Source organism: Triturus cristatus, chromosome 9, assembly GCF_964204655.1.
Source record: "Triturus cristatus chromosome 9, aTriCri1.1, whole genome shotgun sequence".
Lineage (NCBI taxonomy): Eukaryota > Metazoa > Chordata > Amphibia > Caudata > Salamandridae > Triturus > Triturus cristatus.
The window spans coordinates 741,290,700-741,310,976 of record NC_140592.1 but is presented as its reverse complement, the minus strand read 5'-3'; the positions used below and the strand labels follow the sequence as shown (position 1 = coordinate 741,310,976).

Below are 20,277 nucleotides of genomic sequence, written 5' to 3'. Positions count from 1 at the left end.
GCTGTTTCTGTATAAACATATGGGCTTGGTTGGCTACAATATTATCGGAGGCATTTTTGCCTTTTTGAACGAGTTAGAATTCTGGTGTTGATTCACATCACAGTCTGACAAGAGGTACAGTGCCAGGAGGATGTGATTTTCTGAGATTCTCACATGTCCAAGGTAGTTGAACAGCGAGTTCAGTCTGTGTTTCTTATTTTTTAGCAGACTAGTTGAAGTTGCTGTACATCACTCAGAGGAGTGCGGGAGATAGCTATCTATACTGAGAGGATATATATTCAGCATCCAGTTTACGGATTACTGCGATTTCAGTAACGATCATGAACTTAGTACCCAAACCTTTTTCTCATGTTTTCTCTACTTTTTCTTTGTTTCTTCTCTCTTCTTCCGTGTTCTCCTCATTTGAGCATATCACTGGTCACCAATAAAAAGGGTGCGTGTTCTTTGGGTGATTGGCTTCTGCTTCTCTCTTTTCCACGCAGAATGACGACACTACACAGTCGAAACCATTTTCAACTTCATTCACTCTTGTTGATTCTTGTCTGGTTACAGGACATGTACAGGTGTGTTCTTACCACTCTGGTCATGCACGTTGTATCCACGGATAAAGTGTATTCTTGCTTTCAATATTACATACAATGAATATGTGCAATATGTTCTTTTGTTTTATTCCTTTAACACACAGCTCCCTGAAGAAGGGATCGTTGAGAATCCGGAAATGCATTGGGCAAAAAACAACTACTACAATCGCCGTTAATTTCATTGTTGCAAATTCTATGCAGATGTTCTTTTAAGAAGTATTGACATTGATAATTCATATGTTCATCTGGAACTGCATTACTAAGTTTCGTATCAAATGAACAATTTTTGATTTTGATGATCTATAAAGCTCAACAATCAAAGGATCAGATTTCATGTTACAAGAAATGTCACTGTTTGTTTAATTTTAGTTCAAGGAATGATTATGTTCAATGATTAAGTGAACATGGTGAAACAGTCTGTATGTTTCCTTATTGCTGAAGAAGCAATAGCACCTGCTTTTCATTCATGTTGTTTCAGGTTGGCTACCTTTTCCGGTTTGCACGCACTATGTGTTTTTAGATAGTATATGTTGTTAAAAAGAGTATTTCGAATTTAGAGTTGAAAAGTCTACTCATGAGTGCGCTAACTTCCACTGATTTACACAGGGATGTGTGCCATGTCAACTCTTCACTTTGTTCTGCAACAAAACACTCAGCCTGCAAGGGCAGTGTGTGAGTGTAAAGGTACAGGGCCTCTAAGGGTGACACAATAAGTGCTGCAGCCCTTAGAGCTCTTCCCTGGTCACAGTGCCCTGGGTACCTGTGGTTCCATTTACCAGGGGCTGACCTGTGGCCAGAGAGTGCCGATTGGGTTTTGTCTTCAATCCAGTTTTAGGGAAAGAACATAGGCCGTGAGTACCTAATTGACAGGAGCCCTGGGCACAATCAGTCAAAGTACATCAGCAGTACAGCAAAAAGTGGGGGCAACCATGCAGAAAGAGGGCACTTTCCCACAATATGGCTTCACTGGAACCATTAACGCATTGGCTACGTATGTGGACAACACGTTAGCTTTCTGATAATTGTAATTCCCTGAGGGAGGTCCTGAGATCAGTGGAACTAAATTACTACAGTGGTTCAAACATATCGCAAGTTGGTGGAAATCCCTAGATATGTTGGAAACATGGGAACATCCAGAGAGGGCAATCAAAGGGGATCTACCTAGATTGAATTGAATTGAATTGAATTGAAGGTAAATTTATAGAGCGCGAATTGCTGCCCAGGGGCGTCCAAGCTCTAGAAAATAACAAAGGAAACCTCGTAGTGTGGTTAGCAGAGAGTTAGTGGGAAGAGTTAAATAGGAAAGTCTTTAACTGCTTACGGAATGAGGAAAGGTTGGGGTTGGCTCTAAGATGTAGGGGAAGAGTGTTCCAGGTCTTGGAGGCATTGTAGGAGAACGTCCTGCCGCCAGTCCTAGTTTTTTTTATTCTAGGGACCTTAGCCATAAAAGTCTGGCTTGAGCGAAGGTTTCTGTTGGGTTGGTAATGGGTGACTAAGTCACGAGTAATCACAGGACCTGTGTCCCAGAAGGCCTGATGGGCAATGCACATGGCCTTGAAGAGGATTCTCTGACGCACTGGCAGCCAATGAAGGCTGAGCAGACCGGCTCTCACTGATTGCCTGCGAGGAAGCTCAAGCAGTGAGCGAGCCGCGCAGTTCTGCACTGTCTGGAGTCTGCGTAAGGTGTAATCTGGAGCGCCAAGATAGAGCACGTTGTTAAAGTCTAGGCGAGACTGTATTAGACCCTGGATAGCTACCTGCTTTGCCTCCAAGGTTAAAAGGGGGAAGATTTTCTTTAACGTGCTGAGGAGGCCGAAACAGGTGGCTGAAAGTTTTGTGGCCTGAGTGTTGAAAGAGAGGGTACTGTCCAGCCACACCCCAAGGCTCTTGATGTTGCCCTTGGGTGCTGGAGGGGTGCCTAGACAGGGGGGCCACAAGGAGTTGAAGAAGCTGGGGTTAGAGGGGCCCAGGAGCATCAGCTCCGTTTTGTCCCCATTTAGTTTGAGGGATGATGAGGACATCCAGTTCTTTACTTCCTCTAGGCACTCTCCAAGTCCGCCTGATATTGGCGTGTTGGCCTCCTGCGCCAATGAGACCACCAGCTGGGTGTCGTCCGCGTAAGAAATTATCTTGACCCCAAATGGACGGACGACCTCAGCCAATGGCCTCATATAGATGTTGAAAAGTGCAGGGCTTAAAGAGGATCCCTGAGGGACTCCACACTTTAGTGGTCTACTATTGGATACAGACTCACCATCGAATACTCGAAAGGATCTGTCCTCCAGGAAGGATTTGAACCAAAGCCAGGCTTGGTCCTTGATTCCGACACTAGACAAGCGGTACAGCAAGGTGTCATGGCTGACCGTGTCGAATGCCGCGCTGAGGTCAAGGAGGATCACTGCCACTGATCCTCCTTGATCCAGGATTTTTCTGGATTCCTCAGTGACCATAAGGAGGGCGGACTCGGTTCCGTGTTTGGGTCTGAAGCCCGTTTGGGTAGGGTCTAACAGTTGGTGGTCTTCTAAGAAGTTCACCAGTTGGAGATTAATATATCTTTCCAGGATTTTACTCACCCATGGGAGCAGGGAGATGGGCCGGTAGTTGCTGAAATCTAAGGGGTCCAGATTGGGTTTCTTTAACAATGCTCGGACCATGGCCCGTTTCCAGACAGGAGGGACAGTGCTGGAGGTGATAGATACATTCAGGACGTCCCTAATGGTTGGCAGCGTGATCTGGGATGCTGACATTACAATGTCTGGCGGGGCTGGATCGTCAGGGGAACCGGATTTTACTTTCCGAGCCATGGACTCAAGGGTTGCAAGGTCCAGAAGGGGGAAGTGGTCCAGAGTAGGTGAAGGCTGAAGGGGGGGGGGGTGCCATAATAGTATTGGTCTGGACTGATGGAGTGGTAAGTATGGGGAGGAAGGATGAGTAGATTTTGCTAACTTTTTGGTGGAAAAAGTCAGTTACGTTATTGCAGTGAGTAGTGGATTTTGTTTCATACAGGCTAGGTGGGGGTTTGGTAAGTTTTTTCACAATTTGAAAAATTTCTTTAGGTTTTGATTTTGCTAGGATGATTCTGTTTGAGAAGTATATAGCCTGAGCAGCTTTGACTTCTGCTTTGTAGTCATTGATTGACTCTCTATAGCGACTTTTATTTCCTGGAGAATAGTCTAAACGCCAACGTCTTTCGGTTTTCCGGCAGTGGCGTTTCTTTTCCCTGAAAGCCTCCGTGTACCAGGGGGCAGTTTTGTGGGAGCGTTTCAGCGAGTTTTTACTTTTAGGGAGGGTGTCTTCAAGAGTTTGTGTGATCCAGTCTTCGTAAGCCTGGTTGGCTAGACCAGGGTCCTCATTATAGAGGGGTTGGTTGCTGGCGAGCTTGATGGACCATTCGTCGACTGAAAGACGAGACCAGGCTCTGGTGAATCTTATAGTGGGTCCAGTTGGTGGGGGCTTAAGTGTGGTCCAGGTGAAGGGGACCAGTAAGTGGTCCGTCCATGGGAGCGGAATTGGTAGGCCGTCTACCAGGTCAGCACAGTTGCTGAACACTGGGTCCAGCAGGTGGCCCTTAACGTGAGTTGGGGTTTTGACATGTTGGGTTAATTGTAGAGCAGCTAAGTCATCCATGAGCGTAGTGACTGTATGGTCTAGTGCAGAATCAAAATGAAGATTGAGATCACCTAGCAGAGTGAAATTAGAAGTGGTACTAACGCGTTCCGCCACAATCGAAGGGAGAAGATTGTGGAATTGCTTAAGGGGGCCTGGGGGACGATAGATAAGTGTTCCTGAGAAGCAGTTATTGGGGGAAAGTTCGAGACTGAAGGCAAGGCTCTCACAATCAGGAATGGTTTCAGAAGTAACTCGGCAATGAAACTGTTCTTTATAAATGATTGCTAGACCTCCTCCTCTCCCCTCAGGTCGGTCCTGCCGAGTGATTTGGAAGCCTGTAGGGAGGGCGGTTACAAGGGCAGGGTCGGAGTCTGTGGTGAGCCATGTTTCCGTCAGGAAAACTATGTCCGGCATTCGATCTTCTAAGAGAAGGGCAATTTCCGCTCTGTGTTTCGGCAGGGATCTGCAATTTAGCATAAACATACGGTAGTCGTGTGTCGGTTCTTTGGCCAGCTTAGGTTTGAGGGATAATTTACAATGTGGACAGGTTTGTGGAATGCTTTCAACATGATAGCGATGCAGTAGGCAGTTTGTAGCAGAGGGTCTAAGAGTGTGGAGGGTTTCAGCACTGTAATACCTGGACTCTTGTAGCTGAGGTGTAGGGCGTATGGCCCTGGGCCCGGACTCGGCGCGGACGAGCGCAGACGAGCTTGCCTTAAGCGCGCCTTCGGCGCGCATTCGTCGCGCCCGCTGCGCTCGTCCGCTGCGCTTCCGGTAGATACACATGTTTATAGGGCAAAGGAAGGGTGCGATGGGCGTGGCCTCAAGTGGGCGTGTCCCGTGGCTGGGCGTGGGTGATGGCGGCGGAAGTTAGTCAGGGGTTCTCCCTTTTCAGCGCGATTCCGCTGTTGTGGGGGGTGCCTGCACCAATGAAATCGGGTGCCTGCAAGCTAGGTGAGTGTTTTAAAATCAATTCTAGCCAGGTTTAAAAGGTGAAGAACGAGCGCTAAAGACTACTCCCGGCTGAGCCTCAGGAGGTTCCAATATTATGTGCGACGCTAGTATTCAGCGCGCTATTAGTAGTTGTTGCGATGGGCGTGGCCTCAAGTGGGCGTGTCCCGTGGCTGGGCGTGGGTGATGGCAGCGGAAGTTAGTCAGGGATTCTCCCTCTTCAGCGCGATTCCGCTGTTGTGGGGGGTGCCTGCACCAATGAAATCGGGTGCCTGCAAGCTAGGTGAGTGTTTTAAAATCAATTCTAGCGAGGTTTAAAAGGTGAAAAACGAGCGCTAAAGACTACTCCCGGCTGAGCCTCAGGAGGTTCCAGTATTATGTAGTAGTATTATTGAAAGCTAGGTACTGGGCGTTTGTGGGAGAGCGCTACGTTACTAGACCAGCAAATGGCCACTTAACAACACAATTTTTAAGTGTCAAGCTATGCCCCAGATTAGAACCCTTTCTGGATCAAATCACACCCCCACTTGCTAAATGTTTATACGCTAGATTCAGGTATGGCAATCAACTCCTAAGGTTCCCCAGTAACCAGGCTGCTGGGTTATTACCAGAACTATGTCCTGCCTATGCTAGAGTACAAGAGACAGAAGAACATATACTCTTTTTTTGTAGCAAATACCAACTGATCTGCTTAAGCCTTAGAGTAAGGCAATACCAGGTTGCCTACAGAATCCTAAGAACAGATATATCCAGGCCAATAGTTTTTGCAGTTAGTCGCTTAATAATAATAATAATAATAATAATAATAATAATACTTAAGCTTATAAAGCGCGACAGCTACCCCAAACATGGGTGTCCCGGCGCTGAAACAGCAGGTAATTGCATCCATAAAGAGCTCCGGTGTTAACAACCCATATTAATCTGCCTCAAAGAGCCACGTCTTCAAGGCCATTCTGAAACAGGTTTCTGACTTAGCCTGCCGGAGGAACCCTGGGAGGGCATTCCACAATGAAGCCGTTCTAACTGTGAATGCTCTGCCACCCAGGCATGTTTTCGCAAAGCGTGGGGTATGCAGCAAGTTATGAGAATTGGATCTCAACGCACGGTTTTGCTTATAGGGACACAGTCTTTCCTTCAGATAACCAGGGCATTTTCCATTAAGGGCTCGGTACTCCAGCGTCATGGCCTTGAATTTAATTCATTTCTCCACTGGGACTCAGTGGAGCTCCTGTAGATGCGGAGAGACATGATGTCGAAACGGTATGTGATGAATACGTCTCGCAGCCGCATTCTGTATCATCTGAAGGCGGCAAATAGCGTATTTGGGGAGGCCAAGATATAAGCCATTAGCATAGTCTAGCCTAGATGTAACTGTGGCATGTACTACTGATTTGCGGCAATCTTCCGGTAGGAAATGTAAAACTTTCCGGAGATGTTTTAGTTTACTAAAGCAAGTTGCAGCGACCTGCTGTATTTGGGCTGAAAAAGAGAGGTCTGCCTCCCATCTCACCCCTAGATTTCGATACGTGTGGCAGGGGATGGTGGTGGACCCATTTCTGACGGCCACCATAGATCTGAATCTGGCACTGGGCCCTCACCGAAGAACAAAACTTCTGTCTTCCCAGCATTAAGTTTTCATTTGTTTGTGTTTATTCATAGAGCTATGTCTCGCAGGCAACCTTTGAAGTTCTTGAAGGCATCTACCGTCCGCTCCTGAAACGGAAAAACCAACTGGGTGTCATCAGCGTGGGAAATCGCTTTCAACTCCCCAGTTGGCAATCAGGGAAAACAGTGGAGCTAGGTAGAGGTTGAAAAGTAAAGGGCTCAAAGCTGAACCCTGGGGGACACCGCACCAGAGCTGTTTTGGTTTAGATTCAAATGGTTGTAGGGCAACTCCCTGAGTACGACCGCTCAGGTAGGATGTCAACCAGGTCAGCACTTTCCCCCTAAAGCCCACACCTTGTAGTCTCTGGACCAGTATGATGTGGTCAACAGTTTCGAATGCAGCGGACAGATCCAGGAGCACCAGCAATGCTGATGCCCCTGAATCCAACGACCATCTTACCGATTCTGCCACCTCAAGGAGAGCGGTCTCCGTGCTAAACCCCGCCCAGAAACTAGATTGTGTATCATGCAAGGCACCATTCTGCTCAATAAAAGTGGTCAGTTGGCGCTGGACCAACTTCTCCAACATTTTTCCTGGGGCGGGGAGCAGAGAGATAGGTCTAAGGTTGCTAAGGTCTCCTGGGTCACCATATGGGTTCTTTCTCAGAGGGAGAAGTGTTGCATGTTTCCATTTATCTGGAAAGATGCCCGTGTCTAGAGAGGTGTTCCATATATGAAGTAGCCCACCCATCAGGGAAAGGGATAACATTTTCCACAATTTGGGAGGGCAAGGATCATCTGGGGCACCAGAACGGCATTTTTGGATTTCTGCTAAAGCATCTTGAGGCGCGATCTGTATGAAATTAGAGACCTTTAAAAAAAAAATATCAAAATATCTAGCAATTTTTTCACACAAAGCTAGGGACGGTATCACTTCAGTCTCTATTGCTTTGGGTTTAAAAAAAGGTTTGGACTACTTTAAAAATCTCTTACTGGTGTGGTCTGCGTTATGGATACGCGAAACAATATAATCCCGCCTGGCTGCTTTTAATGCCCTATGAAAATCTTTTAGTGCTTTTTTGTAAGTTCCCTTAGCTAAAGCGCAGTAACACAACCTCCACTGGCGTTCTAATCTTTTGCACCTGCTCTTTGCTTCTTTGAGGGCATTGGAAAACAAGGGAGCAGAGGGTGACAGTCTAATAGATTTCACTACTCTGACCGGCGCGACAGACTCCACAGCAGTGGCAATCCATTGATGTATGGCAGCTGCATCTGCATTGGGGTCAGAAGATAGGAGGGGGATAATTGTCCAGCAGAATAGGGCTTAAGGAAACTTCGGTCAGATTACTCCAATTTCTTTTTAGAATAGATCGAGTACCCTTAATTTGCCCCGGTTTGGACAGAGTAACCGAAAAAGGGATCAGGTTGCCCACAGAATCCTAAAAACAGATACATACGGGCCAATAGTTTTTGCAGTTAGTCGCTTCTTATTCTTCTTCTGGATTAACCGTCAGAAGTTTTTAACCTAGGTTGGAATGGCTGGTTTCATCAGAATTGAATTTTCGTGATTGTGGAAATGTTGGCTACTGGAACAAATTAACTGTGTTTTGTACATAAGATTACATTTAAAGTATGTTTTTAAGAGGCGTTGCTTCTAATTGGAAGGTTATTTAACTAGAAGCTAGTCTGTTTTAACGTTTTTACTCCTGTTTTTCTTACCATTCATTTTCATATGTAATCTAAGAACTCTATTCTTTTGTTTTAGACTGTAAAATGATGGATCTTGTTTGTATACTTTGATGGTTTAAAGCAAAAAAAAGTTATTCTAATCCTATTTAAGAATAGGGGATACCTGTCCAGACTTAAGACAGTCTGGGATAAAGCCTTGGAGCAGTGAGGTATTGACTATCTTGGCCCATAGTGAAAGTTGGGATAGTTTAATCTCATTGAAGAAATTCGATGGCAAAGGGTCACTGAAGTGGTTGGATGGTCTGAATGCTGTCAGAGTTTTTAGAATAGGGTTATCATGCAAGATTGCGGATAATCCCCGAGAGGCATTGTTCTTGGTGATACAAATTGGCGCGAGCGTAGGCACCAAAAATTGGGGAGGGTGGGGCTGATAGGAGGCAAGATCGGCAGGAGCTCCATTGCAGTCCGCAGATCATTTTCCATCTTTATTGTCTTTTCAATGAAGAAAATTGGACATTTTTCGCAGTTCGGCTGTGGACATGATCCCAACGGGGAAAGATTGAGTTGGCAGTTTGATTAAAGCTCAACAATTTTGAAAAGATTTCTGGGTCGATTTTTTGCTTGCTCAAGTTGGTTTATGAAATAGTTAGCTTTACAGATTATAATGCGTTTGTTATAGATGTTCCTTAATGAGTGCAGATGTTTGACATGCTCATGGGACGGCGAGGATCTCCAAAATCTTTCTGCTAGTCTCAGGTTTCTTCTTTCAGTGTTTATAGACTACCGTTGTACCAGGATTTGGAGACTAAGGAAGATATTATTTTAAATGTATAGGGGCGATCGTGTCTAGAATGCTTGTCATGGATCTTTTGCAGTGGTCAAAAAGGACGAGGAAATCGGTCATATCCTCAGGGGGGTGTAAAATGTTATTACTGAGGGTTGTCAGATTATCCAGGTTCATGTTTCTCAGTCTTATTTGCCAGTGTTTGGGTTTTATTGGTTGTATTTTATTAGTACTTACAGATTCTGTGATGAGGAAGGTGATGCAGTGGTGGTGTTACCAGTCGCCACGGACGATAGAATCAAGTTGCATGGAGTCGGGTTTAACAATGATTAGAGCTAAGGTTGCTTCCTTGACGTGCGCAGGGCTGTCGCATATTTGGGTTAGATTTAAGTCCATGAGGAAAGTTTTGAGGCTGTTTACAGACAGGTTATTCATGTCGTTCCAGTGGAGGATAAAATCTTCAAAGAAGATCTGTGTGACGTGATGATCTGAGTTAGTCGAGATAATTTCCATAAACTGTTAGATTGCCTACTAGATCTGTCTAACCTAATAATGTCATAACTAGGAGGGACTAGTAGGTCAAGTATAGGTGCAGAGGAGTCATTTAGCCAGGTTTCGGTCAGCATTAGGAGATGAGGATCATGTTCTAGGATGAGGGCAGCGATATCTGCTGTGTGTCTTACAGCAGATCTGTAATTGAGAAGCATGCATTTAAGATTTGAATTGGTGTTGGCTAGAGTTGTATGTGAGGTGGTGACTCGTGTGAGTTTGTTCTCTTTTAAGGCTCTTGGATTAGCCCTGGGTTCACTGTGTGGCTCAGCTTGGATTGTCTCGATTTGACGCTTTTTGTGTGTGTTGTCAGTGTACTTTGGGTCATAAGAGTGAGTGACTATCCTTGTCAGTCAGTGGATCATTTAGTCTAATGGGTCGAGTGGAGTCATTGGAGAGGGTGAGGTTTTTCATCTAGAGTGAAGGGAGGTCAGGATTGGTGAGAGCACAGTGAATGGGTGATGTGCTGGAGGCCTGGTGCAGTAGTTAGTGGGATGGGCGCGATTGTGATTGTTTTCAGAGACTTGTGTGTAGGAAGCTAGGCTTCTGTTGCAGTAACCCCCCCACTTTTTGCCAGACTACTGATGAACTTTGACTCGATGTGCCCTAGGTCCTTGCCAATCAGGTTCCCAGGGCCTGTGTTCATTCACAAAACTGTACCTTGTACTCCCAATTGGCACCTCCCTGGCCACATGGCAGTTCCCCCCCCCCCTTGCAGGCTGCGTGTTTTGGTGAAGAGTCGACATGGTACACATCCCTGTGTGTCATGCCTACAACCCACTGCCCTAGCATAGGTTAGCCACCCCTCTAGGTGGGTGCACAATACCAGTGGTGAGGGTACAGGTGCATAAGCCCTGTACCCCTACAGTGTCTAGACCAATTGTTAGACATTGTAAGTGCGGTGCAGCCATTAAGAGTATATGGTGATGGGAGCTTGTCATTACGAACTCCACAGCACCATAATGGCTTTACTGAAAAATGGGAAGTTTGGTAGCAAACATCTCAGCACATTAAACCCAGTGTGGGATTTAATGAAACATGCACTCAGAGGGCATCTTAAAGATGCCCTCTGAAAAAAGACCATCCCATGGTGGGTTCCCTGACTGGTACACACCAGCTTGCTACCACGAGACATATTGCTGAACCCCTGGGGTGGGAGCCTTCGCTCCCAGAGCCCAGAAACAAAGCCTTTTTATCTGGGCAGAGGTGGTCACACCTACCCCAGGCCAGGAAGAGCCATCTATGGCAGGAGAGCTTCAAAGGCCTTGGCGCCGTCGTAATGCGACCCCCAGCCTCTCCTGCTATCAGGAGCAGGCCCCCTTCTTGTTTCCCCTCCTTTTCGGCGGGAAGACAGGCAGGAAAAATTAGCACAGCCTAGAAGGTGTGCCCACCTCTGCCAACCCCACCACTCAGGTGGGGGAGGCGAGGTGAAGCCCACTCTTCAGTGCCCACCATCTTGCAGATGGCAGGCACTCTCCAATCAAGATTAGGGATTGTGCCCACTCCCCACGTGGGGTAAGCACACCAAGGGTGTAGTCACCCTGAGGTCAGTAGCCCATTGGCTACTGATCTAGAGACCACTAAATACGCCCCCTAAATACAGTATTTAGGGGGCCACCCTGAACCAAGAAGACAGATTCCCGCAACCTATGAAGAAGGACGAACGAAGACGCCCAGCAGAGGAGACTGCAGAAAAGAACCAACTTTAGGAGGGGGCGGATTTCGTGTTAGTCACCTAGTTTTTGATCATGGGGAAAAATCTTCAAACATTGCAAGGTAGCGTTTACAGGATTGGATAAGGATAATCCCAGTATTGTAAAGGGAGATGATCGCTTTAAACTTGTAACTAGGCGAGGGGGTGAACGTGAGTCTTAGACCATGGCGAGATTTTTTGGATGAAATGATAACGAGCAATAAATATAGAGCCATCCTCCATTGAGCATGTCTTTTTGTTTAGAAGATAAGATCACTAATTATAGCTCCTCTTTTTATGCAGAAGAAAGGGTCCGAAATAAGGGTTTCTGGGTGGGATTTGAGGAGTCGGTGTTGAAAGTTTTAGATGCATTCTTAGTTGGGAGGATATATGATTTTATAGGCATTATGGTCTGAAGGCTCCAAGTGATTAAGTATAGCTCTTGATGATTTAGGATCCATGGCAGATGGCTAGATGTAGCTGGAGGAAGGTGGAAATATAAAGTGTCACTGCTAAGTTAATGAGTGAAACGTCCTCTGGATTCGATGTCACCTCCAAAATGGAGCTTAAGTTAATAGCTTACAGAGTTGCACTAAATTGGAGTCAGGCTGTTATGCTGACCGACGACAGGCAAGACTGCTGAAAGGCACCAGGAGAGTGGGCGAGGAGCGACCCTTGGAGAATCTATGACGACATGATGAAGGAGGACCTGACTGTCAGAGGCGCCCAACTACACATGACATTGAACCGGGGGTGGTGGGGAGGGATAGAAGAAGGGGTGGAGGGGGAAGGTAAAGTAGTAGAAAATGGAAATCGAATCCTGATACAGTTATGATAAGGCAGGACTCTGAGCTATGAACTTGTTTAAGATCCGTAGATATAGGATCAGCATGAGTTTCTTGACAGTTCTGGCAACAGGAGAAAAACTGCATACACTTCAGGACGTATTTATTTTCTTGGAACCCTCTCTATTGCCTGCTTGATTAGTAGGTCATTGATTTCTTTTGTAGGTGCAGCTGTTCTTCCTTGTTCTATTCAGATTGATGTGAGAGGCCTTTCGATTAGCTCTATGCAATGGAAGGCTTTATTATGCTTAACGTTCATTTGTTGTAGGAAATAGTCTTTCAATCCTGAAGGAATTCTCCAATTCTGCCTCCTACTCATGCATGTTTTAGGAAATAGTCTTTCAATCCTGAAGGAATTCTCCAATTCTGCCTCCTACTCATGCTGTGTGTTGCAGCATTATTTTTGTCACGTCACTCATTTAATAGGGCCACCAGTTATGGGGTGTTCCTCTTCTTCTGGATATCCCTTGAAAGGGCAGCCATGCTGTTGCTATGTATTGCCATTGTGCTAGTGCACTTTGGGAGCTGGTTTGTGGTGTGATGGTCATATGTGAGGTAACTGCCTGTGATGCCCCTCTTTTCCGCATTGCTCTTCTAGGACCAAGACCTCCTCTAAATGGATCCCAGGAATGCAGAGCATCCATTGCATTAGCAGTATCATTTTTTTTCATTCTTTGCAGGGATTGCAGGGATTCATCCATTGCAGTTCCCAAGAGGCTTTGGCCACTGAAAGGCATATTGACCACTGTCTACTGCACTTCTGGGTTGAACCCGGTCATTCTCAGCCAGGCGTTATCTCTTTAAGCTACTTCCTGAGCAAAGCTCTCGAATTGCTATGTCCGTGGGACCTAATGCGGACTTCAGGCATGTACCTTTCCTCCTGAGTAACAATCTGATCTTTTCTTGTACTGTCCGGAAGGTGCTGCATGAGCTCCTCTATCTCCTCCCATTTTTGGTGGTTGTATCTATTAATCAGTGCATTTGATTCGTAATGTGGCACTCCATGGCAGCCACCATCTCCATTTTCAGTCCTACCATGTTCATATTCTTGCTCTCCTTATCCAGTGGAGGGACCAATGATGTGGGTGTGTCACATCTCTTCCAGGTAGTAACAACGATGGAGCCAGATGCTGCATTCACCTTAATACAAATTAGGTACACAAAAGAGTGAATATTTCTTGTCTATTCTTGGTGTCACTGCCTTAGAGGCTGCTGGGTCTTTCAAAACTTCATGGCCCTGGTCTAGAATGCTGAGCATCATTGTAGAAACTGATTCTTGCTTTGTGAGGGTAGAAGTGTCTTGAGTAGAAAGCATAACTACATGCTATTCCTCTAGGTGTACCTCATAGGTGACAGCTGCTCTTTTGATTAGAGCGTTAGATTACATTGGTAGGTCATCAGGAAATGAGAGCCAAGACATATGACTCAACCCTTTCCTCAGGGGAAAATGGGTGTCTAGATCCTGCCACACTTCTTCTGTTTCAACCTAAAGATATGGACATTCTCCATACTGCTTCTCTTACTGCTCACTTTATAGTCAAAGACAACCTCCTATTCTTCCTCTTGGGGCTCTAGTGACAAATTTGCGTGTGGGGGTGAAGGGAGAAATCAGCTCTGTGGGTTCCTCTTCTTGAGGAACATCCCCTTCTTCAGAGTATTGTTAGGAATATGGTATTCCTCCAAGGACTCAAATTAATTTCTTCCTCTTTATTATAGGCTTCACTTTAGCCTCAAGTCAGCATTTTTTTCCCCTTTTTTTTGCCAAAAGAGATTTTTGCTTGGGATTGACGCTATTTTCAACTTCAAGAGCTTCTCTCATAAGCCCCAGTTCCCCCACAGTTGCGATCGCCTTTCGAAGTGGAGGCTGGATCCAAAGATTTACCGCCAACAGTCTCTTTTGACTTTGACTCGTAGGGTTCCTTATGTTTGTGCACCTCCCCCACCCCCCTAGCTTTTGGCTTTGGTGCCATGGGGCTTACTCTTCCAGGACCTAGAGAACTAAGGTTTTGGCTTGACTTTACTGCAACTTCCTGAAGTGTTAACTGGTGTTTTCATGGCTCGCTATCTTTCGATGTTTTTTTCAGAGTCTTCTCCAGTTTGACCTCCATATTCCACTGAAATTAGGCATATGTGTCACAGCCCACCTTGCAGTGGTCCTACGGCAGGCAAAAAATGCACACCTTTTGGTTATCTTTGTATGCTGACTTGTAGTGGCACTTTAGGCAAAAATCGTAAAGGAGCATATTCCATACCCTTCTCTCATTCTCGGACTCACATGATTGCCTTCTCATGGGAAACACCTTAACACTTTCAGTATTCTGTATGCTTAAATGTTTTTTTGCTGGGCATCAGCAATACTCTAGTTTTCCTCACATCTTCCATGTTTTTCCTTGATCTTTCATTAAAACCTTTCAGTTCTTCAGTGACTGCGGAAAAATAATATTTTTAATATGGCAATCACACACAGGAACTTCCGGACGTACATCTAATGTCACTGGAGGAAGGACATTGCACCAAATAGTGGTCAGTAACAGCCACTGGATTTCATAACAAAGTACAGCATATTAATCAAGAAAATATTCACACTGCAAAACCAGATATACTGAAAGCAGCTTTCCAAGCATCCCTAAACCAAAGGATTGTGGTAGATGTGATAATCATGTAAATCAATGACTACTTTTAACAGGACACTCAAACAGGGATCCTATCATACTTTCGCCTTCTTTTCAAAAACATTTTTCATAAGCATATAAAAACACAAAACAAATGAAGCAACTCCAGTTAGTTCAGCTGATTTGGAGTTCCCTTCAGGGGTGTGGGGGAAACACAGTATTTGAGAAACAGTTCTTGTCAGGAAAAAGCAACAGTTGTGTGGGTTTTATCATACCTTGTTGCCATCCGGGTCTGTGATACTCCCGGAAACCTGTTGTAGAGCACTTGCCACCTGTGCCCCCTGCACAAAGAACACTGCTCGCATGCGGCTGAAATGAAACTAGAGTGAAAAAAAGAAGGTGAATGAACTGTCCTACTGATAGTGGTCTTGTGTTCATTGTAAGAACTGTAGATTGCAGAGCACCATACCTCTATAGGGTGGAATGGAACACTGCAAGCACTCTGAATAGAAGACAGGATCCAATTCCTGTCAAACCTCCTGCCCTGGGGGATCTAGAGTCAAAGGAGAAGACTGGTGAAAGCGGCTAAAGGCTTACAAATGTGAAAACCACAGCCATTACATGTTCATCTTTCACACTACCAAACCTTTAGCATATGTCCTTCTCAGGAACTATGTACAAGACAATGCGTTTCCTGATTACCTCTACCACCCCCCCAGCATCTCATAAAAGCTATATAATGCTTCCTTTGCTCCAAGTACAATAACTCCCTCTTGACTCCTTTCCATGAACCCTTGTATTCACTCTCATGTCTGTATTCATCAACACCCACACATGCAGCAGAGATCCCTAATCAATAGGTATAATCTAACCCAACCCAGTCTAACAAAGTCCTCTACTGTCCTATTGCAGTTGGACCCACCAGCAGACTACAAACTATCAATGGGGCCTTTGTTTCTCCCAACTTCCTCCATTCGCTCACTCTCCAGCATCAGAAGCTCATGGCTAGTGGATCCAAACCTTACCATGACCCTGAACCGTTGGTTTAGGATACTTCTATTGCCTTCTCGTAGGTCATGGGGAGGAGTGGCTCGTCTCACTGTGATGTGGATATTAGATGTACCGCCTTGGTCATGAGCAGGACAGTGTTCACCATGTCTGGGTGGCCTCTGCCCATAGGGGTTGCTGTGTAAAAGAGGAATTCTAAATCATTGCTGAACTGAGGTCAGTAGATCGAAGACTACCCTACTTTTCATCAATCAGTCCCTGAAATCAGGGGGCAAAGCACTGTTAGTTAATAAAGAAAAAGCAACTTACCTGTAACTGCAGTTCTCCAGTATTGCTCGATTCATCCATGTCTTCGAGTTAGGAGTCCCACGGTATAAAATGTTAAGTATAGGCAGAAAACCTTGACAGTCACAGATGAAGCCTACCCACATCATTTTAAAATGATCTGAATCTCTGGCAATCAGCACACACTTCACCCTTCCTCACAGAGGTCCCCAGGTTCAGATTTTGTAGCACAAGTGTTTTTAAATTTAGTGCAATATAGGTGAGCCTGAGGGTGAGTCGCATGTGAATCTAGGAAAAATACCAATACTGGAGAACTAAAGTTACAGGTAAATAACGATTTCTTTCTCCAATACTGGGTCTTTCGTAGATTCACATGCTTGAATCAGAGTAGCGAGCAGTAACATTATACAGATAATAGAAGGAGCGGCGGAGAAAAGACAGGTTCATCTTAATGAAAAAGATGACGTAGCTCTGCTTGTTCCACTGCCGCATCTCTGTCAAGTGTTGAGTCCAGACAATAATGCAGAGTAATATTGTTAATGTTATTTCATGTGGCTGCTCTGCGAATGGCCACTATTGGAATCCCGGAAAATACAACTGTAGATGTAGACGAACTTCTTATGGAAAGTGCATTGACATTTCCTTGAAGCGGGTATCCCACCTTATTATGGCATTAGAGTATGGCTGCAGAAACCCAGTGAGTGTTTCAATAGTGGTTGCCCTCTTCACGGAGAACCGCAGGACAATAATAACTGAGCAGACTGCTGGAAAAATGTTGTTCTATCAATATAACATTTTATACACCTTTAAATGTCTAACGTATGAAGTGCTCCCTTTCACTGCGTTGGTTGGGTTGTCGAAATAAATTTTTAAGATTATTGGTGTAAGACACTGGCTCTTTATGTGATATATCAGAAATCTGATATACCTTGTAAAGAATCCAGGGGTTCATTTATGAGTGGACAGGGCTTGCTATGGCAATCCCAAAATGCTCTGTTAGGGAGTAGTGTCATCGAGCAGCCTTAGGGAAAACACAGAGGAGTGCAAGACATCAGCAAATACACACAAGTATCAATAAATGACACAACACAAGATGGAGAGCAAAACAAATGTAATAAAAATAGCAAATACCTTTATATATGTTAAGCATCAGAGAAAAATTGTTCAAGTTAGTATGTTTTTAAATATAAATTCTTTTGAGTTCAAAAAGCAGACACACTGCAATTTTTGAGTTCTGCAATGTTACCCTGCGGAAGGATGAACATGTTATGCAAACAGAATTCAAAACTCACAGATGGTAGTGCACTGCAAAGTTAGAGTCTATTCAAATACAAGTCCAATTCCAAAATGCATCTAATCCAGAAAGTCTTTATTTTTCATTGATGACAGCAAAAGACAGCAAACGCGTTTCGTTCACTACATGTCAACTCACCAGGGTAAATACAAATTTGCATTGATCAAGTATGGCATTTGGTTTCTAATTTTCACCCGTTGCGAACCCGGTCACTCTATTTCATCAGTTCATCATATCTCCCGCTGATATGAATAATTCAGCCAGGGTCCGCTATTATGCATTCATTGTTGACTCCTTAAGAAATTTCCTAAACTGCTCAGCTCTCGTGCCACACAGCTGCACGTCTTGCTACTAGGGTTTGCCATAATCAATGAAAAATAAAGATGTTCTGGATTACATACATGTTGGAATTTGACTTGTATATGAATCTGTTTAACCCTCTGGCTGCATCTTGGGAGCGGCAGGTGCTTTGATTTAGTGCACGAAGTAAAATTACACCATTTGACAGATTGGGACAAGGGGGAGGTACGGTATCCTGGGAGGCTCACTGCTCTTTAGCGTGTGTGACAAGTTCTGCAAACAAATACAGCATTGTGACTAACAAGACCACTCTCCAGGAGTTAAGGTGAGTGATAGGCAAGGTCCAAGGCAGCACCAGCAGTATACCACCAGCAGCATGAAGGCGGCCAGGTGCAGGGTACAAAACAGCGGCGGAAGCCCAATGGTTTTCTATGGAGATCGGTCACAGCAAAAAGAGGCTGTAGGCTTTGACTAAAAGGCCAGTCAGGTTGAAACAACATGGGGGTTCAAGTACTGCAATGCTCAGGAACGTAGGGCCACCTGAGAGCCTCTTCTCCGGGGCCTAGGGGCGTCAGATGCAGAGGTGACTTTGGGCATCAGGTTTTCTTACTGGGAACAGTTGCGGTCAAGAGGGCCTGTGTGTAGAGGCTGCTGGCGACGTTGGGAAGTCCACGAGGGGTGAAACCACGATTGACTAGCTCTGGAGGGCTGGGGGACCTTGTTGACATGGTTGGCCCACTTCAACTCGGGCTGGGGTCGACTTGTGCAGTAGTGGCTTCAGGTGTCCGGTTTTGGCAGTTCCGGGGGCCTCAGAGTCTTTGCTTCAGAGTTTCTGCAGGTTGCAGGGGTACAGGTCTACTGTTCACTGGAGGTCTTGGATCTTCATCAAAGGCAGGCAGACCTCCAAGGTTCTCGAGTCAAGAGCTGCAGGACGGGTCAACTATGGTGCAGTTTTTAATGAGGGATTGAGGGATGCAGATAGGCCAGCAGGGTTGGTACTAGGTCAGTTGCTTTTTCTCTCTTCTCTGCTTTGGTGTCCACCCTCTTCTTAGGTAGTCAGATCTGCTTTCCTAGTAGCAGGAACTCCAACAAATACTGACTTGAGGGGGTTAGGATAGTAGCCAATGGGCTACTGACCTTTAGGGTCATTACGCCCCCTATATGACCACTTCCTATGGGAAATGGGCATTCCCTGTCCCAGAATTCGCAAATACGTCAACAGAAAGAGGTCTCTCTCTGAAAAATTGTATCCACCTTAGTGCTGCCCACCTTAGGGGTGGTACTAGCCTGGAGGTGGCATGCCTACTGGACTAGCTAATTTTCCCGCCTGTCCAGGTGCCAAGGGGGTCCTGGACGGGGGGGGGCTTCCCCTCTTGTGAGAGGAGCCAGACTTGCATTCCTAAGGCGGCAGCTCTTTGAAGCTTGCCGGCCTTGGGGGGGCTAATCAGCAGGCCATCCTGTGGGAGGGGATGTTACACCTTCTTCCCGGATGAGCTTTTGTTCTGGGCCTTCTGAGGGCAGAGGCTCTCACCCTAGGCGGTCAGAGCAGCATCTCTGTTGTCAGTCAGGCAGAAACCAGTCAGGGAAGACACCACAGGTTGGTTGGTTTTCAAGGGGCACCTTAAAGGTGCCCTCTGGGTGCATGTATTGGTAAATTCTGCACTGGAATCAGTGACGGTTTATCAATACGAGATGTCTTATACCAAACTTGCCTATTTTCAGAGAAGCCACCATGTAGCTGGGGAATTAATTTCCACCAGTGCCCAGCACATGTTTTAAAATGGCTTCCCTGTCCGCTTGCGCTGGGAGTAACAGGACTGACCAGCACAGGGGAATATCTGCTCATTCAGGTTTGCCCTCATATGTACTATTCAGCACCCTGCCGTAGGGCTGTCAGGCCTACTGTAGGGGTTACTTACAAATATCAAATACAGTGTTAGAGGACATGGCATACAAGAATGTGAGACATGCGTTTTCACTTTTGTCGGCACCAAGACACCCAGCCTGCAATGGTAGCCTTACATGTGCTTGGTGAGGGGTCCCTTAGGGTGGCACAATTTGTACTTCTACCCTTAGGGACACTGTTTAGTACCTCAGGCCCTAGGTACCCTTTATTAGGGACTTACAGAGAGGGCTAAAGGTTTTGCTAATTGGGGAAACAATTGTAAAGTTTTGGGAAAGAGCTCTGGCACTGGGGACCTGGTTAGCATGAAACCAGTGCACTCGAAATCACATCAGTTACCAGGCAAGAAGTGGGGTAATTGTCAAAAAAGGGCTACTTTCGTACAATTGGTTTGTTTAAATGTAAATTAGTGGGCATCCTAGGTATAAAACCAGGATTTGTTCTTAGAATTATATTATCATCTTTATTCTGGAAAAAAGGCTCTTTGATTGTAAAGGCTTTGATTTCGCTAACCCTTCTGGCAGAAGTATGCATTGATAAAAGCCTAATAAAACCTTCCAAGGGGGGTG

The 20,277-nt window shown here is 45.5% G+C and overlaps 1 protein-coding gene across 5 annotated transcripts in view; it reads right to left on the bottom strand.

Moving 5' to 3' along the window:
* The window catches only part of LOC146798697 (nuclear RNA export factor 1-like), an 801,269-nt gene that overhangs the window by 640,173 nt on the left and 140,819 nt on the right, over positions 1-20,277 (bottom strand). For all 5 annotated transcript variants that reach the window (XM_085626008.1, XM_085626009.1, XM_085626012.1 and 2 more), the window contains exons 3-5: positions 15,944-16,103; positions 15,388-15,471; positions 15,194-15,298 (exon numbers count right to left, since the gene is read on the bottom strand). In XM_085626008.1, the coding sequence (XP_085482134.1) occupies positions 15,194-15,298; positions 15,388-15,471; positions 15,944-16,103 (349 nt within the window). The remainder of the gene's footprint in view (positions 1-15,193; positions 15,299-15,387; positions 15,472-15,943; positions 16,104-20,277) is intronic.